Source organism: Myotis myotis, unplaced genomic scaffold, assembly GCF_014108235.1.
Source record: "Myotis myotis isolate mMyoMyo1 unplaced genomic scaffold, mMyoMyo1.p scaffold_m19_p_19, whole genome shotgun sequence".
Taxonomy (NCBI): Eukaryota; Metazoa; Chordata; class Mammalia; order Chiroptera; family Vespertilionidae; genus Myotis; species Myotis myotis.
Window position 1 is genome coordinate 8,638,386 of NW_023416323.1, and position 26,019 is coordinate 8,664,404.

At 38.7% G+C, this 26,019-nt stretch overlaps 1 protein-coding gene across 1 annotated transcript in view; it reads left to right on the forward strand.

Annotated features, from left to right (window-relative positions):
- ZNF569 (zinc finger protein 569) overlaps positions 1 to 26,019 on the forward strand; it is a 99,870-nt gene that overhangs the window by 5,380 nt on the left and 68,471 nt on the right. The window contains exon 2 of the mRNA XM_036345209.1: positions 12,611 to 12,668. Coding sequence (XP_036201102.1) covers positions 12,611 to 12,668 — 58 coding nt within the window. The remainder of the gene's footprint in view (positions 1 to 12,610; positions 12,669 to 26,019) is intronic.

The window sequence follows — 26,019 nt, forward strand, 5'->3', positions numbered from 1 at the left end:
GTTATCAGCCTATTCAGGTTTTTTGATGCTTCCTGATTGAGTTTTGGAAGCTTGTATTTTTATAAGAATATGTCCATTTAGTTTGTTGAAATAGAGTTGTTCATAGTATTTTTTCATAATCCTTTGTATTTTTGTGGGGTTGGATGTTACTTCACCTCTTTCATTTCTGATTTTGTTTATATGGATTCTCTCTCTTTGCTTCTTAGTGAGCCTGGCTAGAGGTTCATCAATCTTGTTTATCCTTTCAAAGAACCAGCTCTTGGTTTTATTGATCATTTGTATTTTTTTGGTCTCCATGTGGTTTATATCTGCTCTGATCTTCATTATTTCCTTCCTTTTGCTTACTCTGGGCTTCTCTTGTGGCTCTCTTTCTAATTCTTTGAGTCTAGGGTTAGATAATTTATTACAAATTTTTCTTGTTTTTTGAGGTAGGCCTGTAGAGCTATGAACTTCCCTCTCAAGACTGCTTTCACTGTGTCCCATAAATTTTGAATTGCTGTGTTTTCATTTTGTTTGTTACCGGGATGCTTTTTATTTCTTCTTTGATATCTTTGGTAACACAATCATTGTTTAATAGCATGCTATTTAGTCTCCAAGTGTTTGATTTTTTTTCATTGTTTTTATTGTACTGATTATTTTATGCCATTGTGATCTGAGAAGATGCTTGATATGATTTCTATCTTTTTGAATTTGAAGAGTCTTTTTCTGTGTCCCAGTATGTGGTCTATCTTTGAAAATGTCAAGAAGAATGTATATTCTTTGTCTTTGGGGTGACATATTCTGAAGATGTCAATTAATTCCATCTGATCTAGTGCATCATTTAGGATTGATATTTCTTTGCTGAGTTTTTTGTTAAGAGGATTTATCCAGTGGTGTCAATGGGGTATTAAAGTCCCTTACTATGACTGTATTGCTGTTGATCTCTCCCTTGATATCTTCCAGAAGTTTTTTTATGTATGTGCATGCTCCTGTATTGTGTGCATGTATGTTTACCAGAGTTATAGCCTCTTGTTAAATTGCCCTTTTAGTATTATGAAGTGGCCTTCCTTATCTCTTGTTATAGCCTTCAATTTGAGGTCCAATTTGTCAGATATAAGTATTTCTACCCCAGCTTTTTCTTTTTTTTTTTTTTCATTTCCATTTGCCTGAAAAAAATTTTTTCATCCCTTCACTATCAGTCTGTGCGAGTCCTTTGTACTGTCGGTCTCTTATAGACAGCAGATATATGGGTCATGTTTTCTGATCCATTCAGCTACCCCATATCTTTTGATTGGAGCGTTTAATCCATTTACTTTAAGGTTATGATAGGTACGTGTTTGTTGCCATTTTCATTCTTTATGCATGAGTTCCTTTTCCCTTCCCATTTCTTTTTTTTTTTTTTTACAGCAGTCCTTTTGGCATTTCTTGCATTACTGGTTTGGTGTAATAAACTCTATCAGCCCTTTTTTGTCTGTGAAACTCCTGATTTCACCTTCATTTTGAATGATAGCTTTGCTGGGTATAGTATTCTTGGATTCAGTCCCTTGCTTTGCATCACTTTGTATATTTCATTCCATTCCTTTCTGGCCTGATGTGTTTCTGTTGAGAAATCAGTTGATAGTCTAATCCGAGATCCCTTATAGGTAACTTTTTGTCTCTCTCTGGCCGCCTTTAGGATTCTTACTTTGTCATTGGTGTTTGGCAATTGAATTGTGATGTGTCTTGATGTCGGTCTTTTTTTTTTTTTTAATTTTGTTTTATTGCTTAAAGTATTATAAAGAGTATTACATATGTCTCCTTTTTTCCCCCCTTGACATTCCCCTGACTTCCCCTACCCCCCAGTGTCTTATGTCCATTGGTTATGCTTATAAGCATGCATACAAGTCCTTTGGTTGATCTCTTGCCCTCCTCCCGCCCCCCAACCCTCCCCAGCCTTCCCGCTATAGTTTGACAGTCTGTTAGATGCTGCTCTGCCTCTGTATCTATTTTTGTTCATCAGTTTATGATGGTCTTTATTATCCATAAATGAGTGAGATCATGCGGTATTTTTCTTTCATTCACTGGCTTATTTCACTTAGCATAATGCTCTCCAATTCCTTGATGCCGGTCTTTTTGGGTTCATCTTGTTTTGGACTCTGTGAGCTTCTTGGATTTGTGTGAGTTTTTTCTTCCCAACATCAGGGAAGCTTTCTATCATTATTTATTCAAACAGGTTTTCTATTCCTTGCTCAGTTTCCTCTCCTTCTGGCACCCATATCTTGCAGATGTTGTTTCATTTCATGTTGTCCCAAAGCTTTCTTTGGCTCTCCTCCTGTTTTTATGTTTTTGGTTTTTTTTTCCCAGTTGCTGCTCTGCTTGGGTGTTTTTTCCTACCTTGTCTTCTAGCTCACTGATGTGGTCCTCAGCTTCCTCTAGTCTATTGTTGATGCTTTCAATTGTATTCTTTATTGCAGCTGTGTCATTCTTCATTTGTTATTGGTTCTTATTTATTTCCTCTTGATTCTTACACATGTTGTTGAATTTGTCTTCCATCCTTTTCAGCGTCCTTATGACCATGGCTCTGAATTCCTTCTCTGACAAATTGCTTGCCTCCATTTTGATTACTTCCTTTTCCAATGATTCCTCCTTTTCTTCCATATTGGGGGCTGTTTCTTTGTCTCCCCATTTTTGCTCCTCTCTACCATGTTGACCAAAAGGCCCAACATATAACTTTACAAGACACAACACAGAGGGAACAAACACGAATGTATTTACGACACCAATAACCCCAAATAAAGGTGACCACCAGAGAAAAGAGAATTAGGGGGGAGAAAAGAGAGCAAAAGTGATATTTGAGAAAAGGAAAAAAGGTAAGAAAGAAAAGAAAAAGAAGAAATAGAAGGGAGAAAAATATACGTATTTGGGGAGAAAACTCCACAAAACCAACAACTGAACCAAAAAATGCAAACAACAAACACCCAGAAAAAAAGGAGGGGAGCTGAATCTGAAGAGGTAGAGCTTATTTCCAGAATGGAAGGTAAAGGAATTGAATGAATGGGGGAATAGCCACAATTCAGTATAGAGGAGGTAGAAAGAGAATGAGTGTATAAGAAGAAAAGTAAAAAATAAAATACTCAATAAAAAAATAATAAAACTAATAAAAATTAAAAATAATAATTTAAAAAATAAATATATTTAAAAATCTGTATATATAAAAGCCTAAGCGGCCATCTGACCGTTCGTCCAAACAGTAGTTATGACGTGCAATGACTACCGGGGGGCAGACACTTCGACCAGTAGCTATGATGTGCACTGACCACCAGGGGGGCAGATGTTCAACGCAGGACCTGCCGAGTGACAGCAACTTTGCAGAGTGCCCTCTCACACTCCAGGATCCCTCGGGGGATTTCAGACAACCAGTTTTGGACCAGTCCCCACCAGCTAGGCCAAGGGACCCTATCTGCTGGAGGGACCGAGCTCACTCTGCAGATGTTCTTTGAGCCCCAGCGCCACCCCAGGTGCTGCCAACTGGGGAGGGACCATAGGAGGTTGGCTATATATATAAATAAAAATATATAAAAAATTCATACATTTAAAAATAAAATAAATTTCCCCTTTCTTTAATCTATCTATGTATACATCTATTTTTGGAAAAGGATAATAGAGTAGAGAGCAGATAGGCCTGAGTTTAGTGAGTGACACTAATTTAGCTATTAGTAGAAGAAGAGAGCAAGAGAGGAGAGGAAAACAAAAGCATAAAACAAAAAACAAACAAACTAAGAATCAAGCAAACGACAAGAAAAATAATTGGCTAGCAAAGAAAGAGAAAAGAGAAGGGTTCATGGACTTGGAGAAGGCGAGAGGAAATTAGATATATGAGTAAGCCAAACAGAGACTACTATAATAGTAATGCGTCAATAAAGCAGATAAAGAAGATCAATTTTTAACAAGGAATAAAAAAAAAGGAGAGAGAAAAACTAAAGCAGGAACAGGAGAAGAGGAACAATGAAAAAGGGAGAAGTGAGGAAGAAATGGCTGGCATAAAAGAAACAATGAAATACAGTAATATAATGATAAAAAATAAAAATGAATATAGAATGTAGAACAGCAATCTATAAAAAATATGAAAGGTTAAAAAATGATAATAAATAAAAATAAAGAAAATTTTAGTTTCTTATGTAAAAGATAAAAAATTAAAATGTGAAGAAGTAAAGTTTGTTTGCTTCAGCTGAGTTTTAATGTCCCATAGGGGCTGGTTTAAGACCCCTCTCTACTGTTCTGTCTGCAATGTCTCAGTTTCCTATTAGGTAGTCAGCACTGTGTTGAAGTTCCCAGCAATCCACCGCTCCTCTCTGTCAGACTCCACAGCTTTGTTTTCAGGCCGGAGGGATCAATCCGCTTTGTTTTCCTGCCTGCTTTCAGTTCTATTTACACAAGCGTCTTTGTCTGACACAGCCTCGAGGTGGTGGTGTTTCTAAATTAGTTTCTGGGACCAAATGACCCCTCAGTCCAGTCCCGGAGGGCTCCCTGGAGGTATTCACAATCTTTGTTTCCCTGTCCAGCTCAAGGCTGGGTGCGGCTGCGCTGCTAGGAGGGGTCGGAGAAAAATGGCTGTTCAGGGTTAGAGGGACCGGTTGTCCCAGAGCTGGCTTCCTGATCTCTCCCTATTTTGCTCCCCCGCTTCCACAAAACCATCTTCCCCTGCACTGCAGCCTTGGTGAGTATTTGTAATTGAAATCCTACGCACTGGGTTTAGGGAGTAGAAGCAAGGAAAATATAAAGACAGAGCAACCGTGCCGCTGCGCGTCTCTCTCTCCCCCGCACTGTGCAGCCAGTGCAGAACTTCGGGCTGTCTTTCTGGGCACAGCCTCCCAAGGCTGTGGGCTTAGCCCTGTGGACCCCCTTCCACAGTTGAGCGCTACATGTGTCCCCAAGGGACGTGGATTGGTGCAGCGCAGTCTCCCTCTGACACTCTAGTCCTGGCTGCGAATTTCCCCCTCTATCCCAGATCCCCGGTTCCACTACTCTCCAGGCTAGCTCTGACCTTTCCATCCATGGATTGCCTCACTAGATGTGTTTAATTTGCCAATTCTGGGTGGATGTTATTCGATTCAGCTGTTTCTTCTGTCTGCTCTGTGAGAAGGCGCAGGACCTGTCTGCCTATTCAGCTGCCATTTTGTCTCTCCCTGCACACACTTTTTAGGAGCCCATGGCCGGGGAGGCTGGAGTCTCAGTGTTTGCAGCCAAGGCAGTAAGTCCCTGGCCGGTGTGGCTGTAGGGTCCCAGGTGGTGTCTAAGGTCTCCCTGAGTGGAGGTGAGGCTGGGCTCCCAGTCACAGCCTTTCTCCCCTTTAAGATGGTGAGGTCTCTGTGGCAGAGCCAGTCACACCCAGAGAGATTTCAGCGGTATTAGAGGCTGCCTGACTAGCAGAGCCTGGTCCTCCAGTTCTCAACATTCCTGCAGGATATAACTGTCCCTCACTCACACATACACATACGCCCCACACGTCCATGCGCTCCCCTTTTTCTGTCTCACTCACAGTCTCTTCCTCACTGCTGTCCTGTCAGCCACTGTTTTCTGAAAAAAAACCCCACCAAAAAAACTAGATGTATATCCACTAATGAAATTAAACTTGTGGTTAAAAACCCATGACACCAAAAGAAAAAAATAAAAATAAACAAGCGGTACTATATTGAACTAAGAAAGTTTCTGCATAGCTAAGAAACCATCAACAAAAATGAAAAGGCAACTTACTATATCGGAGAAAATATTTCTCTGATAAGTTAATACTGAAAAAATATTTTAAAAAGAACTCATATAGCTCAATAGCAAAAACAAACAATCCAGCTTGAAAATGGGCAGATATGAATAGACATTTTTCTGAAGACATGGCCAACAAGTACATGAAAAAATGTGCTTACCATCACTATTCAGGGAAGTACAAATCAAAACCACAATGAGATATTACCTTACACCTGTTAGAATGGCTATTATAAAAAACTAGTAGCCCGGTGCATGAAATTCATGCACTGGGGTGGGGGGAAAATGGGACCCCTCTCCAATCCAGGACTCCTCGGGGAATGTCCAACTGCCTGTTTGTGCCCACACTTTCAACAGATGACAGCTCCATTATTGTTTCTTTCTTATGCTTAAAACCATTGGAATTAGTAGGTATTCAAAGTGTGTATACATTTTGGGGCGACACCCTGTATATCTCTAGTTAGCAGTGAAAGAAACCAACAGCGGATTTGGAACCCCCAGACAGGGAACCTCACTCACTCCCCGCATGTCTCCCCAATTCATTTTCCACCTTTGTGGGCAACGGGAGAATCAATGTTTTCTCTCATTAACTCGGAAAAGCACGTCCTGTCACCTGCTGTCCGACAGGAGTGCGCTAGGCCCCAAGCAAGTGAGGCTCAGTCAGGCAGCCTTTGCTCATGGGTGCTGGCATCCAAAGTGCACATTCCTCCTCTGCAGTCACCCCGACTATCCCACTGTTTCACTGAGAGGATGGAACTCCTTGCCGCCTCTGGGTTCTTGATCTTTTTTTTTTTTTTTAAATATATTTTATTGGTTTTTTACAGAGAGGAAGGGAGAGAGATAGAGAGTTAGAAACATCAATGAGAGAGAAACATCGATCAGCTGCCTCCTGCACATCTCCTACTGGGGATGTGCCTGCAACCCAAGTACATGCCCTTGACCGGAATCGAACCTGGGACCTTTCAGTCCGCAGGCCGACGCTCTATCCCCTGAGCCAAACCGGTTTCGGCTGGGTTCTTGATCTTGAACGCTGACCGAAGGCACCTCAGCGAGGGTCGCCCACGCCCACCAGGTGTGTCTGTCTGCACCTGCTCCCGCCTCAGCACCTGCATTAGCCCTACAGAGGTGATCTCGTCACTGCACTGGCCTGCGTGGGAACAGGGCATCACCACTCTGCCCTCTCACTGTCATCTCATAGGCGCCCACCCTCAGCACCCAGAACACCCAGACACTCTGCAAATGACGTGAGCGTGTCGGAGGGGACGTGTGCACATCCTGTGGGGGACTTAGGCATGCTGAGGTTGATGGAAGTGTGGCGGAGGGGCAGGGGGAACTTGTGCACACCTTGGTCCGGGACTGTTGCAGGCGTGCGAGGGTGACAGTGTGCTGGGAGATGTTCGCACGCAAGTGAGGCCGGCAGGCCTCTCTTGATTGGGGTGGGAGAGTCCGATCAGGGGCAGGTTGGTAGCGGGGAGGGTCCACGAGGTTGGTCGCTGGCCCCACCTCCTGATTGGGCCAGTTTGTTGGCCACAGTGGGCGTCATAGTGACTGGTTGTTAGGTTGTTATGGCAGCTGCCTTTTTATATATATAGATAAGAAGTGTTAGCAAAGATGTGGAAGAAAGGGAACCCTTGTTCACTGTTGGTAGAAATGTAAATTGGTACAGCCACTATGGAAAACAGTATGGAGATTCTTCAACTAATTAAAAATAGGACTACTACATGATCCAGCGATTTCGCTTCTGGCTATTTACCCAAGGGAAAGGAAAACAGTAACTCAAAAAGATATCTGTGGTCCATGTTTATTGCAGCATTATTTACAACAACCAAAATGTAGAAACAATCTTAGTGTCTGTTGATGGATGAGTGAATTTTACAATTGTGGTATAGGTACACAATGTGATATTGTTTATCCATAAAAAGGAATGAAATCTTGCCATTTGCAACATGGATAGACCTTGAGAGCATTATGCTAAGTGAAATTACTCAGAGAAATACAAGTACCATATGAACTCACTTATATGTGAAAAAAAAAAAAAAAAGATAAAAGCAAAATTCCCCACAAAAATACCAACCTCATAAGAAAACATTGGTAGTTACTAGTGGTCAAGGATCTGCAGGGGCCAGGGGCAACAGGGTGGGGTGAGAGATATCAATGAAAAGGGTGAAAAGATACAAGCTTCCAGTTATAAAATAAATAAATCATGGAGATGTCATGAACAATATGCTGACTATAGTTAAGAATATTATGTTGCATATTTGGAAGTTGCTAAGGGAGTAGGACTTAAAAGTACTCATTACAAGAACATTTTTTTTAACCATATAAGGTGACTGATGTTAATTAAATTATTCCCAATCTATATAAATATTGAATTATTATGTTGTATGACTAAATGAATATAATATTTTATATCTCAATTTTTAAAAAGCCTCCTGAAAAGGAGATTCCATGCCCATATAATTTTACAGTTGAAATAGCAATTATCTAAGGAAGAAATTATAGCAATTCCTTATAAGCTCTTCCTGAAAGTAGAAAAGGAGGGACACTTTCCAGTTCATTTTATGAGGTCAGCCTTACCCTGACACCAAAATCAGACAAAGACATTATAAGAAAAGAAAACTACAGATTGAGATTTCTCATGGACTTAGAAACAAAAATTCTCAACAATGTATTGAAAAATTGAATCCTAGCAATATACAAGAGGGATAATATATCATAATCAAATGGGTTCATATTGGCAATGCAAAATGATTTCAAGTTCATTATTTGAAAATCAGTTATTGCAATTCACCATAATAAGAGATTAAAAAAGATCACATAACCATCTCAATAGATGCAGAAAAAACCCTTTACAAAATTCAACATTTATTCATAAAAAATAATTCTCACCAAACTACAAAGAGAAGGGAACACCTATATGTATAAAAGGCTAAGTGTCCGTCCTACCGGTGACCACCAGGGGGCAGACGCTTAATGCAGGAGCTGCCATGACGCACACTGGCTATTTAAAAGTAAATGGCACCACGGACCTGGTGCCGAGAAACCAACATTCAGCTTCCCCCAAGTGGGACACAGGCCCTGCCACCACCCTTTAGCAACACCCCACCAAATCGCAGCCAATGCTGCCAAGGCCTCATGGCCCAAAATGTGGCCCATAGCCCAGCCCAGCCTGGAAACAATTGCTGTGGGCACTAGGTAATAACATCATGTAGCAACGCCCGGCTTCCTCTCCCTAGTGACTAGCATCCTTGGAGTTTCTTCAGCTCAGGAACCTGACTTGCTTTATAGCCAAGTGCAAACATTTTACAGTTTATCCAAATGTTTGTGAAGTGTTTTCCCGTGCCTCATCTCATTTGATCCTCACAGAAGTCCTGGAGTAGGTAGGTAGGAGACTTCATAGAATCCTATTTTCTTTTCATTAGCAAGACACAACTAGCAATATTAAAATATTTCTTATAATTAATTTCCTTTCAATGTGCACGAATCCGTACACCGGGACACTAGTCCTTTATAAAAGCCATTGTAAAAACAAACAAACAAATGAACAAAAAAATGTAGAGCTTGCATTGTAGTTAATGGTGAGGTAATGAATTCTTTACCTCTAAGATTGGGAACAAGGCAAAGATGTTCTTTATCACCACCATTATTCACTATCATATTGGAAGTATTAGTCAATGCAATAAAGCAAGAGAAAGACATATACATTAGAGAAAAATACGTCTTTTTCTAGACAACATTAAGGAGAAAACCCCAAAGAATCTACAAAAAGGTCCTAGAACAATAAATCATTTTTATTCCAGAAATGAATAATTGTAATTTGAATAAAATTTAAAATGCCATTTCATTAGCATCCCCCCAAATTAAATACTTAAAAATACACTTCACAAAATATTGCAGAATTGTGATGAAAGAAATAAATAGAAAAATATACCACATTCGTGGATTGGGAGACTTGTTTTCATTTCTCCTCAAATTGATGTATAGATTAAACACATTCCTAATCAAATTTCTAGCAATCTTTTTTGTAGATATCAATGAGGATGGAGGTGGAAAATGGAATGCAGAATATGAGAGATGTACTCGATTGTACTACAAATGTATGACATAACCTCACTGAAGGTGATGTGGAAGAAAGAAACTAACCTAAGTAATTTTGTAAAACTGTCCACTGCCCCTCTTCCTGCAATAAAAGACTTTTATTGCATCTTTAAATTATCACAGATAGATTTTAGGAATTATCTAAACTTTGTTTCTGTAGTTGGACAGCTCTTATATATATATATATTTAAAACCAGTAAACAGAGTATTTTCCATTATCACCTCCTGCATTTAGTAAGCATTATCTTAACTCCTATTGACCAACACTGTGTCACACGGCAACTCTTAGTTGTGAAGGGATGCTGGGAAAGTGAGTAACAGGCAAAGGGGAATAGGATTATTCTCAATCATGATTTATCCTTGGGAGAAGGTATGTTGCCACTGTGATAACATTACGGTCTAGATTTCAAGGAATAAGGTGGGAAGCAATGGCTATTTCTAGGTAGTAACATTATCTGCCACATCTGGCCTTTAGGAATATGCTGGTTCTCCATCCTTAGCAAGGATGTTTGCTCACAGGTTCTTTCCCACTCAAATTCATCAAAAAATTTTAAAATGATCTTTATTGTTGAAAGTATTGCATATGTCCCCCTTTTTCCTCCATTGATCCCCTCTACACCCCCACCGCATCCCCCCAGGCTTTCACCACACTACTGTGTGTGTCCATTGGTTATGCACATATGCATGTAAATTCTTTGGTTAATCTTTCACCACCTACCCCTCTCTCCCCGCCTTCTCTCTGAGATTCTTCCTTTTCTCTGAGATTCTTCAATGTATTCCGTGCTTCTATGTCACTGGATCTATTTTAATCATCAGTTTATTTTGTTCATTAGATTCCACATATGAGTGAGATCTTGTGATACTTGTCTTTCTCTGACTGGCTTATTTCACTTAGCATAATACTCTCCAGGTGGTCCAAGTGCCCATCAGTAAATAAGTGAATGAAAAAGCTGTGGTACATTTACACCATGAATATTATACAGCTGTAAAAAAGATGTGTCTCTTACCCTTTGAGACAGCAAGGTATCACATTTTCATTACGAAATTTCACAATGCTGGTGTCAGGGAGCTACGGAGATACCATCTTATTCTGCTGTCCTCTTAAAAGTTGCTTATAATGCTTCTATGAAAGGAGGTTCCCAGAGTCACAGTGCTTATTAATGGCAGAGAGGATTAGAAATCAAATCAGTTTGCTTACAGGTTCTTTCCCATTCAAATTCACTTGGCCTAAAATTTCTTTTAAAAGATCCTTTAGGAAAAAAACCCAAATGAGTAACAAAAATCAATTAAAACTAGCCAAAAACAACCAAAGAAAAAGTAAAAAGAAATAAAGCAGGATAGTAAAATAACATATAAATTTTTCTCATTCAAATTAAAACTAGGAAAGGGGCTGTGAATGGAGGCAGGTGAGGACATCTGTATTATTCCCTATACACTGTAGTATTGCTTGAATCCATTGCAGTGGTTATGTTTTCTTTATTAAATTTGTATTTTAAAGAAAATAATACGTGCACTTGTTTTAAAAAATCAAATAGTGCTACTAGACTTGTAATCCTATATAATAAAGAGGTAATAAGCAAATTGACCATCACATCCTCACACAAAGATGGCTGCCCCCATGTCATCACAAGATGGTCACCCCCATTTGGTCACAGATGACTGCGCCCATATCATCACAAGATGACCGCCACAAGATGACCAGCAGGGGAGGGCAGTTGAGGGTGACTGGGCCGGCAGAGGAGGGCAGTTAAGGGTGACCGGGCCAGAAGGGGAGAGCATTTGGGGGTGACCAGGCCGGCAGGGGAGGGCAGTTGGGGGCAACTGGGCTAGCAGGGGAGGGCAGTTAGGGGCGATTGGGCCAGCAGGGAGTGGTTAGGGGGTGATCAGGCTGGCAGGCAGAAGCGGTTAGGGGCAATCAGGCAGGCAGGCAGGTGAGCGGTTGGGGAGCCAGCAGTCTCGGATTGTGAGAGGGATGTGCCCCAAAGAGTCCCAGATTGGAGAGGGTGCAGGCTGGGCTGAGGGACAACCCTCCCTCCCCCCACAGTGCACGAATTTTGTGCACCGAACCTCTAGTAATAATAATAAAAAAACCATACCCTGTTCCTTTTCCCCCATTCCTATTTCCTATTCCCAGAGGGCCACTATTGAGTCGTAAGTGTAACTTCTTGTTTTTACTCCATTTTTCTAAATCATATGTTTATCCTGCTATTATTTGACACTGTTCAGATTTTAAAACTTTTTTTACTATAGAAAATAAAAATTTAACTCACCACTACCAATATCTCTGATACGCTACACTCTCACACACTACTTCTTCCTCAAAATATAATTATGTCACTATTTTGGTTAAATTCCCATTTAGTTGGTACTTAAATATTTCTTTTTAAATATTTCAATATACTAAAATGTCTTAGGTTTTTGTCAGTTTTATAATTTTCTTGGTCATGTACTTTCATGAAGCTAGTTAGCTTCATGTGAACTGTTTATTTTCTGATACAGAGTTATGGATAATTCATGATGCATCTCCTGTTCATTTTCATCTGCTATTCTTTTCCATTCCTTTGCATCTCCTACTCCACATATGCACTTTTATTCCTTTCCACTTTATGCTTAAGCTCCACATGATCATACCAGTCATCCTTGTGCTTATTAGCACATCTGTGGAATGAATATTTGTATTCTTTCTGATGGACCCAAATATCACTTTGCTACAGTGTTACCTTAATCTCTGTGGGTATATGTTTCTGAAACCACAAAGCAAGCCTGATCTAATAGCTTTTATTTTCTTCTCCAGCTCTGCCTTCTCAGTCACTGTGCATTCCCAGAAAGAAGAGGAAATGGCTGAGTCCCAGGTAAATTTTAAATAGTGTATTTGTTTCCTGTTTTATTCTACAGTGTAATTTATAAGGATTGCAGTACAGTAAATTGGAGAATGTGAAATAGATAACATATTTTTTCAGAGGAAATAGAGTTGGAAGATTAAAACCAGAAAAGAATTAAAATATGGTTAATGCAGAAAAACGTTTATTCAGAGAGATTAAAGTTTGGCTTCAATTTTGAATTTTATTATTATAGGTAAGGCAAACCAGAGTAGAAGTTTGATACATAAATTTGCATTGTACATGAGGATAAAAATGAACATTTCTTACCAGAAGTAAGCTTTTCATTGGCACCTAAGTCAATGAGTATATTATAGTATGACCTCTTTTATTTGATAAACCCAGCTCTTTGATGGTCTGTTTTATCAATGATAAAATGAAGAATGTGTTAAAATAGACCAGCACTAGAAAGAACACAAATGAAGATTAAAAAAGGGGATAAATTATAGTATTGAATGTTATGGAAGACTACACTATATAATAAAAGGCTAATAGCAAATTGTCCCCTCTACCAGGAGTTTGACTGTGTTTGACCAGGGGGTGGGGCCAGCCGACCAACTGCCTGCGGCCCCTCCCCCCAGCCAGCCCTGCCCCTGATTGGCCCCCCAATCCTGATGGTGGGTGGGGCAGGCCGGCCAACCTCCTTATCCCCTCCCCACAGCTGGCTCAGCCTGATTGGCCCCCAATCGGGGCAGGCCAGCCGGACCCCACCCATGCATGAATTTGTGCACTGAGCCTCTAGTACAACAATAAAACAGATTACTGCTACTTGCAGCAACATAGATAAATCTCACAAAAACGTGGAATAAGAGAAGTCAGAAAAAAAAGAGTATGTATATGTATGTACATGAATGCATAGGTGAATTCAATTTATTTTTTGTTCTTTGAAAAAATCACAGACAAATAACCACCTTTGAAAAACCTAATTGGAAGGAGCCCTCGATTTCACACAATTATCACTACTATTTCCCTTCTCTGGTGATGCTAAATTGCATATATCAAATTAGAATGTGTGTTTTCTTCCATTTCAATATGGACCAAATGATTCCTATGATAATTAAGGACTGACATAACTTTTGGAATAAAGTCCCAATAATTATTCAAGAAATCTAATTTTTGCTAATAATATTGCCCTCTACCTTTGTGTATTGAAACCCTCCATTGACTTAGTTGATTCAGTAATTCATCCTCTGGATATATCTGGAAGCCTTCCTATCTGCTCCAGTCAATGCCTGCTCTCCATTCTGTCCTTTAGTTCCCACCCTTAATGCAACCAAATTGGATTTTGGTATTCATCTATCTGGAGAAAGTAACAAAAATGTGTGACCTGAAGTGGACTGAGCTTGAGGTGCAATCCTAAAATATTCCTGATGCCTTTCAAACATAGATTATTCTATCTTTAGGAAGCCAATGATAGAGAAAGACTCAGACAGAGAGCAGGCAGACAGTTGTGGGCATGGGGTGGAGGGATTGAGTGGAAAAGAAATAAAAAGACAACTCATGGACATGGACAACAGTGTGGTGATTGTGGGGGTGTGGGAGGTGGGAGGGGGCACAGAGGGAATAAATGGTGATGGAAAAAATAAAATAAAAATAAATTTAAAAAGAAGCCAATGATTTTGAGAAAATCCCCAAGCAAGTGAAGACCACAGAGAGAAGTAACTGAAAACCATTATTAAATTTGATCATTTTGTCAAACATTTCAAATGTACTTACTTTTAGGGAGTAAGGTTTACAAATTGTGCCAACATTTTGCTTTTTTCATTAATGTGTATAGATCCCTTTATGTAGCTAACTCTACCTACCATCTTCACCTCAGATACAACATAACTACAGCTTAAATTGCCTTTTTTCTCAAAATTCATGCCCTTGAGCCTACTGAACTACAGCCTTAAACTTTCATGCACAGGAAGCCTTCCTTTTCAAGGGGATTGTGAACTCTGAAGGAAGAGACCATAATTTACACTTTTTAAAATCCTTAATACTTTACAATAAGAAAATGCTCAGTAAATATATGTCAATGGATAAATAAAAAATAGTTAAATATGGCCTGGCCAAGTGGCTCAGTTTGTTGAGTACTGTCCAGTACACCAAAAAGGTTGCAGGTTTGATACCTAAGTTGCCAGTTTGATTCCCTGTCAGGCTTATGGGAGGCAACCAATTGATGTTTCTTTCTTTCTTTTCCCTCCCTTTCTCCCTCCCTCTCTCCCTTCCTCCCTCCCTCCCTAAAAGTCAGTTAAAAATATCCTCAGGTGAGCTTATTAAAGAACGAATATAAATTTTGAAAAAAATAGTTAAATATGTAACCTACCAATATAGAAATTTGACAGAATTTGCACAACTTGATTATCTAGGTGTTTTAACACACTCTGATTCCTGTAATACAGAGACTTGTTTTATAAGTTCTAACCAGAGCTAACAAAAATTGGGTCAACTTATGTTCAAACCTCCCCTTCCCCCCCAATGATCTAAAATGAAAGTGACAAATAAGGAATTGGACAAAAGAACATGGGTTGTTTACAACCAGGATCATTTGAATAGAACAAATAGCAAACACTTTTAAAAAAACTCACCAAAAATAAAATCCACGAGTTAAGTCATTATTTTAGCTATTTGGTAAAAGTTAACTTCTTTTTTACTCAAACATATCAAAACACTGTTTAAAACTTTGGTTTGTAAAATGGAATAATTTGCTATTTCTACTTTCCAAGGTAAAAAAAAATAAAGTCATTTGTAACATATTGTAAAACATCTGGGAATTATATAGATTTGAATCCATAATGCCCTAATATTAACTTTTTTTTTTTACTGGCACCTGCAGAAGTCATTTAAACATTGTCTAACCAAAAATAAATAAATGAATAAATAAAGCGTTAATATTTTGAGAAGATTCTCTATAAAATTTGAGTGCCTATTACTAAGTTCATACATTATCTTATCCTCCCAATAGCACAATATCTATATAATAAAAATCTAAACAACTGTTATGGCAGAACGACCAGAACAACCTGTCACTATGATGCACACTGACCACCAAGGGGCAGACGCTCAACTCAGGAGCTGCCCCTGGTGGTCAGTGCGCTCCCACAGGGGGAGTGCTGCTCAGCCAGAATCTGGGCTTTCAGCGGTGGTGGCTGGTGGCGGGAGCATCAAGTAGGCGGGCAATAAGGAGTGAAGGGTCTCAGATTGTGAGAGGGTGCAGGGGATCCTGCCCTCCAGTGCACGAATTTCGTGCACCGGGCCTCTAGTATTACTAGATCCACTTAAGAAGTGAGGAAACTGCCTGGCTGATGTGGTTAAGTGGTTGAGCATTGACCCAGGAACCAAGAAGTCACTAGTTTGATTCCTGGTCAGGGGACATGCCTGGGTTGCAATGTTCAGTCCCCAGTCCCGGCCGTGCAGGAGGCATTCAATTCATGTTTCTCTCTCATCAATGTTTCTATCTCTCTATCCCTCTCCCTTCTCTCTCTAAAATCAATAAAAAAAAATATATTTTTTTAAAGTGAGGAAGCTGATGCTCAGAGAAATTAGACAATTTAGTCCAGATTGTAAACTGGAAAATGGCAGGAAGGGTTTGACTCCGGTACCAGGTTTTTCTCGTGTTCTTGTGTTGTTCCTGTTAATAGTGGGCAACAATATTTAGCACAGTTAAAAATGGTCTTCACAGATTTACAGAAATAGAAAGTAGAATGGTGTTTGCCAGGGGAGGATGGAAGAGGGTGTTATTGTTTAATGGATAAAGAGTTTCAGTTTGGGATGATGCAAATGTTCTGGAGATGAATAGTGGTAATTTTACAATAATGTGAATGTTCTCAATGCCATTAAACTGTACATTTTGAAATGGTTAAAATGGTGAATTTGTTATGTATATTTTACCACAATAAAAAAAAATAGCATTCAACATCATGCCCATTTTGTTGTTTTCTTACAAAGTCTATCATTTTAATATTCAGAATGGTCAAAAGTAGGTTTATAGTTTTGAGTATGCAAAACACAGAGTATATTCCTGTATTATTATTTGTAAATTATTTGTATTATTTTTGTATAATGTTCATATTATACAAACAACTGTGAAGCTACTTTTGCCCCACACCTGTAGACTTCAGAATACTTTAAAATTAAAAATGTTTCAGTTATATGATTTTCTTTTTAATATTTTTACTTTTATTGAATTTATTGGAGTGACATAGGTTAATAATATTATATAGTTTTCAAGTATACATTTCTACAGTACATCATCTGTATGTTGTATTGTGTGTTTACCACCCTTCTTTAATCCATTTAGAGTTTATTCTTGTGTGGTGTGAAAAGGTAGTCCAGTTTCATTCTTTAGCATTTATGGACTTTATCAGCTGCTCTTTCTGCATCTATTAATATGATCCTGTAGTTTTTATTCTTCATTTTGTTTATGTGGTATATCAGATTTACTGATTTGTGGATATTGTACCAATCTTGCATTTCTGGAATAAATCCCATTTGATTATGATGTATGATCTTTTTAATGTGTTGCTGGATACAGTTTGATAATATTTTGTTATGAATTTTAGCATCCATGTTCATCAAAGATATTAGTCTCTAATTTTCTTTCTTTGTAGTGTCTTTATCTGATTTTGGAATTAGGATTATGCAGGTACCATAAAATGAGTTTGGGAGTCTTCCCTCCTCTTGAATTTTTTTGAATAGTTTGAGAAGGATAGGATAGGTGTTCTTTTTTGAATATTTGGTAAAACTCACCTGTGAAGCCATCCTGTCCAGGACTTTTGTTTTTTGATTACTGCTTCAATTACGTAGTTGTAATTTGTGTAATTAGGTTTTCTAATTCTTTCTAATTCACTTTTGGAAGATTGTATGTTCCTAGGAATTTATTCATTTTGTCCAGGTTGTCCAATTTGTTAGTATATAGTTGTTTATAATATATTCTTAGAAGTATTTTTATTTCTTTGGTGTCAGTCGTTACTTCTCCACTTTCATTTCTGATTTTATTTATTTGGGTCCTCTCTTTTTCTTGATGAGTCTGGTTAATGATTTTCAGTCTTGTTTATCTCTTCAAAGAACCAGCTCTTGGTTTCATTGATCTTTTGTATTGTTCTTTAGACTCTATTTTGTTTATTTCTTCTGTGATCTTTATTATTTCCTTCTTTCTTTTTTTTTAAAATATATTTTATTGATTTTTTTAGAGAGGAAGGGAGAGAGATAGAGAGTTAGAAACATCGATCAGCTGCCTCCTGCACATCTCCTACTGGGGATGTACCCGCAACCCAGGTACATGCCCTTGACCGGAATCGAACCTGGGACCTTTCAGTCCGCAGGCCGACGTTCTATCCACTGAGCCAAACCGGTTTCGGCTATTTCCTTCTTTCTACTTAACTCTGAGCTTTGTTGTTCTTTTTTCAGTTCATTTAGGTATAGAGTTAGACTGTTTATTAGAGATTTTTCTTGTTCCTTGAGGTAGGCCTGTAATGCTATGAACTTCCCTGTCAAGACTGCTTTCGTGTGTTCAATAGAATTTGGGTTGTCGTGTTTTTATTTTCATTTGTCTGTTTTGATTCTTTTCCTTTATCTCATTGTTAACCTATTCATTGTTTAATAACATATTAATGAGTCTCCATGTCTTTGTGTGTTTTTCAATTTTTTTTCTTGTGATTGATATCTAGTTTTATACCATTGTGGTCAAAGAAGATACTTGATATGATTTCAGTCTTCTTAAATTTATTGAGACTTGTTTTGTGGACTAACATGGAGTCCATTTTAGATAATGCTCCATGTGCACTTGAAAAGAATGTATAGCCTGCTGCTTTGGAGTGAAATGCTCTGAAGATATCAATGAAATCTATCAGATCTAGTTAGTCATTTAAGTCCACTCTTTCATTGTTGATTTTCTGTCTGGAAGATCTATTCATTGATGTCATAGATGTTTTAAAATCCCATACTATGACTGTATTACTGTTGATCTCTCCTTTTAGGTCCATGAAAATTTGCTTTATATTTAATGTGTTTCTATGTTGAATCCATTCCGACTCTATCTTGATCACCATACTTTTATTATAATAAATCTTATTATCTGATAATGTGAATGGATCCTCCATCTTTATTCTCTAACATTGACTACTGTTGCTTATATTTTCTTATAAATTTAAAAAAGAATCCATTTCCACAATTAAAACTATTGAGATTTTGATTTTAAAATGAATTGAATTATACTTATAAATATGACATCTGCACATAGACAATATTTTTTATTTTGAATCTTCATGCCGCAATTTTTTCTCTTTTTACCTTATTTCAGTTGCTAAACATTCAGTATAATATTGAGTACATGTGGTATCAGTCATCTTTGTCTCATTCTGTCTTAGAAGTATACTTTCAAAGGTTCATGAGTAAGTATGATATTTGGTGTAGTTTTTATTTTTGTAAATTCCAGATGATGGCAATATACTTTTATTACTAGCCTGATAAGAGTGTTTATCATTAATTGGCATTAAATTAAAATGGTATTAAATTTCATTAAATACTTTTTTGTATTTATGATCTTTTTATATTAAAAATATATTTATTTTAAAAAGTTATTGCATGAATTGGTTAATAAAAATATATAGGTTTTAAGTGCACAATTATATGATACATTATCTGTATATTGCATTGTGTGCCTACCACCAAAGTCAAATATTATTTCTTTACCATATAGTTGACCCCCTATACCCTATACTACTCCCTTACCCTCTTCTCTCTGGTAACTACCATACTGTTGTCTGTGTCAATGAGTTTTTGTTTGTTTTTCTTTTGTTTTAGATTTTTTTTCTTTTTTAAGAATTATAGTTGACATACAATATTACAAGTATATTAGTTTCAGGTATACAATTCCATGATTAGACATTTATATAACTTATGAACTGATCACCTTGATAAATCTAGTATCCATCTGACCATATATAGTTATGACAATATTATTGACTATATTCCCAATATATCCCCTATTTTGTAATTTACATCCCCATGACTGTTCTGTAACTACCATTTGTACTTCTTAATCCCTTTACCTTTTTCACTCAGCCCGCACCCACTGTCCCATCTGGCAACCATCAAAATATTCTCTGTATGTATGAGTCTGTTTCTGTTCTGCTTGATTATTTTGTTTTTTTAGATTCCACATATAAATAAAATCATTTGTCTTTCTCTGTCTGACTTATTTCACTTAGCATAATACCCTCCAGGTCCATCCATATTGTTGTGGTTGGCAAGATTTTTTTTTTTTATGGCAGAATCATATTCTATTGTATGCACCACTTCTTTATTCATTCATCTGTTGATGGATATTTAGGTTGCTTCCATATCTTGGCTATTGTAAGTAATGCTGCAATAAACATATGGATGTATATATCTTTTCTATTTAGTGTTTGGGGTTTTTTGGATAAATCCAAGAAGTGGAGTTACTGCATCCTTCCTTGTTTTTTGACTTAAAAAAAAACCTCCCTTTTAGACTTTAAAAAAAACACCAAGACCTCTATTTGGTCTCCTATAAGTATTGCTATCCCAGCTTTTTGTTTTGGTCATGAAATATCTTTTTATACCCCTTTACTTTCAGACTGTATGTTTCTTTTGACCTGAAATGAGCCTCTTATAGACAGCATATGTAAGGGTCAGTCACTATATATCTCTTGATTGGAGCATTTAATTCACTTGAATTTAACTTAATTGTTGATTTCACATATTAGTGAGATTATATAGATATGTATTTACTGCCATTTTCTTATTCATATTTTAATTTTATTTTTTTCTTCTTATTAAATAAGACCCTTTAACATTTCTTGTAATACTGGTTTGGTGGTGATGAATTAGTTTAGCTTTTCTTTTCTGAGAAGCTCTTTATCTGTCTTTCAACTCTAAATGTTAGCTTTGCTGGCTAGAGTAATCTTGGTTGTAGGCCCTTACTTTTCATCACTTTGAATGTTATTTTCCAATCCCTTCTGGCCTGCAAAGTTTATATTGAGAAATCAGATGACAGATTTATAGGGTTTCCCTTGCAGGTAACTGACTGCTTTTCCCTTGGTGCTTTTTAGATTCTTTCTTTGACTTTAACCTTTAGCATTTTAATTATGTTGTATTTGGGTTCATCTTCTTTGGGACTGTCAGAACTTCCTGGACTTGTATGTTTACTTCCTTTACCAGGTTAGGGAAGTTTTCCATCAATATTTTTTCAAATTCGTTGCTCTCTCTCTTCGCCTTCTGGCACCCCATGATTCGAATGTTGCTATGCTTGAAGCTTTCCCAGAGGCTCCTTACACTATCCTCATTTTGGGGGGATTTTCTGTTCTGATTGGATGTTTTCTGCTTCTTTATATTCCAAATTGCGGACTTGGTTCTCTGCATCATATATTCTACTTTTGATTCCCTGTAATTTATTCTTCATTTTAGTTACTGTATCCTTCATTTATTTACTGGTTCATTGTTATAGTTTCCACACCCTTTTTTATGCTGTTAAAAGTTCTCACGAAGTTCCTTGAGCATCCGTATAACCATTGTTTTGAACTCTGTATCTGGTAGTTTGCTTGCCTCCATTTTTTTTTAAAAATGTATTTTATTTATTTTTTACAGAGAGGAAGGGAGAAGGATAGAGAGTTAGAAACATCAATGAGAGAGAAACATCGATCAGCTGCCTCCTGCACACTCCCTACTCTGTATGTGCCTGCAACCAAGGTACATGCCCCTGATTGGAATCGAACCTGGGACCCTTGAGTCCGCAGGCTGATGCTCTATTCACTGAGCCAAACCAGCTAGGGCTGCTTGCCTCCATTTAACTTATTTGTTTTTCTGGAGATTTTTCCTGTCCTCTCATTTGGGACCTGTTTTGTCATCTCCTCATTTTGGCTACATCCCTGTGTTTGTTCCTATGTGTTAGGTACAGCTGCTATATCTCCTCAACTTGGTAGAGTGTCCTTATTTAGTAGGTGTACTGTAGGGCACTGTGGCACAGCCTCCCTATTTGCTCAAGCTGGGTGCTCCAAGTGTGCTGCCTCTGTGGGCTGTGAGCACTGTCCTGTTGTAGTTGAGTCTTGATTGGTGTTGGCACATCTCTGAATGGATTGACCTCCAAGCCGATCAACTGTAAGGACTGACTGTGAGTACAGCAGAGGAACTCCTGTTCAAGGGCTGACTCCACTGAGCAGGACTCACTTCAGTGGGGCTTTGTTGTCCAGAGTTTGCCCTTTAGTGTGTCCCTGTGGAGGTGGTTTGGTTATTATATGGCCTTGTCTGAAGCTGTCCACCAGTTGTAGTGGCTCTGGGCCCTCTGGGAGGTTGAAGGTCAGCCACTGCCTGTGGCCACCAACATGAGTGATCTGCATTTGGCTTCTACTTTTGCTGGGCTTGGAGGTGCCCAGGAGAGGCCAAGATGTGAATCCAGGCTGGCTGCAGCTAGTGCCAGGCCAGGGTGCACTTAGCAAGAGAAACTGCGTATGCGTAGACCAGATACTGCTTGTTTACAAGATCTTAGGAAAGTCCAAAACCTGAGCCAAGAGGGGCTGTTTGAATGAAAAAAAGCCACTGGAAATGGCTTGGGTGGGCCTGCAAGTTGGTTAGGGCAGGATCTCAGGGAATCACCAGGGCAGGGTGAACAGTGTTAGATTGATTGAGACTCAGATATGGTGCGCCCTTGCCAGCTCTGTTTGGGGAGGGCTCAGAAAAGGAACAATGGCCTCTGCCAGCACGTCTGTCTGTGGAAAAGCTTCCCCTGTAGCTCTCTTTCTGATAGCAGACAAATTCAGTAGTCTGCTGGAGCTCAAAGTGAGCGAGTCCGAGTAAGTCCATTTGCAAGCTCTTTAAGAGGAACACCTGGGACTCCAGCAGCTCTCCATCTCACTCAGCCACAAGACCCAATGGTTTTTCACAGCCAGAAGTAATGGGGACTTCTATTCCTGGCACTGGAACCCTGGGCTTGGAGGCCTGGGGTGGGTTCCGGACCTCTTACCCCTCAGGGTAACCTCCAGAGCCTAGATATCTGTCCTGATTTTTAACCACATGTGGGTATAGGACCAGATTGGTTTGCATCTGTCCCCCTCCTACCATTCTTGATGTGGCTTTTTCTTTATAGGATTTCTGTTCAGCTAGATTTTAGGCACTCTCAATATTGGTTGTTCTGTAAATTAATTGTAATTTTGATGTTGTAGGAGGTTCTTAGTACCACATTTATCTATGCCGCAATCTTAACTGGAAATCCTGTTTGATTTTCTTGTTTATTCATTTGTTGATTTCACCATATAAGTGAAATTATGTGATTCTTGACATTTTCAGTATGACTTACTATGCTTAGCATGATATAATCAACTTTACCCATTGCAATTATCTATCGAAGCACACTTCAGTTGTTTCCATGTCTTGGCCACTGGGAATAATGCTGAAATGAACATAGGTGAATAAATGTTTTCAAATTTTTGGGGTAGGTGCCCAGAAGAGAGGTTGCTGGATCATATGGTACTTCTACTTTCAGTTTTTTGAGCAACCCACTTACTGTTTTCCATAGTGGTTGTCAAATTTACATTTCCTCCAGCAATGAATGAAGATTCCTTTTTCTGCACCACCTCTCCAACACTTATTATTATTATGTCACCATATATTTGCCCCCTTTACTCTTTACTACGCCCCCCCCCCCCACTTTCCTTCTCTCTGTTTACCACCATACTGTTGTCTGTGTCTATGAGTTTTAGTTTTGTATCCCATATATGAGTGAAATTATTTGGTTCTCTGCTTTTACTGACTGACTTATTTCACTTAACATAATGTTCTTGAGGTCCATCCATGTGGTCTCAAATGGTGGTATTTCATCTTTTCTGATGGCTGAGTTGTATTCCATAAAAGGATGAGGCCCAGAAATCAGGATTTAAAAAAGATTCCCAGGTGATTCTAATGTGCAGCCAAGGTTGAGAACCACTGTTAATCTCTTAAGTGGCCCCAGGGTAGGGTGTTTTCCAATAGGGTGTGTCAACTGTCTTCCCCCCAGACAAGGCACATGTCTACTAGGTGTACCGATTAATAATGCGGATTTTGTAATCAAAGAAAACACGATAATTTCAAGAGAAACATCAAAAGTACATTACATTGAAAGTAATGTCCATCGCTAGCTACACATTTCCCCATCTTTCAGGTAATTTGTGGATACCGTCCCAATAGAACATTCCTTGTTTTGAGGCAAACCATTGAGAGACCCAATTTTCCACTTCTTCGTACGTTTTGAAGTGCTGCTCAGAAAGTGCATGTACCATCAATCAGAACTAGTGGTAATTTAAAGGAGCAAGGTCTGGTGAATACGGCGGGTGGGTTAATACTTCCCAGGCAAGATTTTTTAACGTGTCTTTAACTGAGTTTGAAGTGTGTAATGGTGCGTAAAGCAAAATTACTTTGTCGTGTCTTCTGGCACATTCTGGTCGTTTCATGATCAAAGCGTGGTTCAAATTGATTATCTGTTGTCGGTAGCGATCAGTATTAACGGTTTCACCTGGTTTTAGAAGCTCATAATACACCACACCTTCCTGATCCCACCAAATGCAGAGCATTGCCTTCTTTCCGAAGCGGTTTGGCCTTGCAGATGATGTTGATGGTTGACCTTGATCAACCCATGATTCTGTGCGTTTGGGATTCTCAAAATAAATACACTTATCATCACCAGTCACAATTCGATGCAAAAAAGACTTTCTTTCGTGCCATTGAAGCAACATTTTACTGATGACTTTTTGGTTTTCCAAACTGTCTTTCATTCAGTTGATGTAGCACCCATTTTCCTTCCTTTAAAATCTTTCCCATTGCTTGTAAACGATTGGAAATTGTTTGCAGAGCAATGTTTAATCTTTCTGCAAGTTGTTTTTGAGTTTGACAAGCATCTTTATCCAATAATGCTTGTAATTGTTGGTCTTCAAACTTTTTTGGTTGACCTGGATGTTTTTTGTCTTTCATATAGAAATCATCACTTTTAAACATTTAAACCAGCGTTCACAAGTCTCTTGAGATGGAGCATGTTCAACATAAGCTTCCCGAAATATTCAGCAGCACTTTTCTTCAAAATAAAGTAATGAATTATGACTTCCCACAAATGTTCTTTTCTTGGCACAACAGTCGACATTTTTAAGTGTAAAAATATCTATGATGTCAATACCTTCAGCAAATTTGACATATGAAGTTTTGAAGCTTGTCAATACAACAAAATAGCATACATATCAAATCGCATATATATCAATATATGTGTAACTCCATCTATTGAAAAAAATCCACACTATTAACGGGTACACCTAGTACAGTGGTTCTCAACCTTCTGGCCCTTTAAATACAGTTCCTCATGTTGTGACCCAATCATAAAATTATTTTCGTTGCTACTTCATAACTGTAATGTTGCTACTGTTATGAATCGTAATGTAAATATCTGATATGCAGGATGGTCTTAGGCGACCCCTGTGAAAGGGTCGTTTGACTGCCAAAGGGGTCGCGACCCACAGGCTGAGAACTGCTGACCTAGTATGTGGGAAAGATGTCCTCCGCTGTGTGAGGGAATGACTCAGCCCAGGAAACTTGGGGTATCTGCCTTCTGAGCTCTATCTCCAGAGTCCCCAGTCCTGGCTTCTGCTCTCACAGCTCCAGTCCACCTCACCTCTCTGCCAGAGCACAAGGCGGGTGGCTCCACAGGGAATTTTGTGTGTTGGCCCTTTAAGAGGGTGCCCGAACTTTCAGCTGCCACTCCCTGACAGACAGCACCCCACTGCTTTTCACAACTAGATGTTATGTGGTTACCCTCCTCAGTTTGGTGCTCTCTGCTAGGGAGCACAGCTTTGGGATTGGATCCCAGAGTTCTCAGTGGCATCCCCCTACAGCTGAGATATCTCTCTGGGACTTCAGTTGCTGTCTGTGGGCACCCAGCCAGCCCTTTCAAGCCTCCACCCCTCCTACCAGTCTCTATGCTGTCTCCACCTTCAGTCCTTGGGTATCAGGGTTCTCTCCTGTGAGTTTTCCATTGATAGTGTGGATCTTTTTGAGTTTGTCTTTATTGCTTCCTGAACTTGTGTGACTTTTTTTCTTTAGCAGGTTAGGGAAATTTTCTGTCATTGTTTCTTCAAAGACATTTTCTATCACTTGCTGACTTTTTTCTCCTTCTGGTACCCCTGTGATGCAGATATTGTTGTTTTATGTTGTCCCAAAGTTCCCTCAACCTATCCTTTTATTTTTAAATTGGTTTTTCTTTTTGTTGTTTTCACTGTTTGTTTTATTCTACCTTGTCTTCCATTTTGCTGATTTAATCCTCTGCTTTACTTGCCTGCTTTTAATTCCTTTCAGTGTATTCTTGATG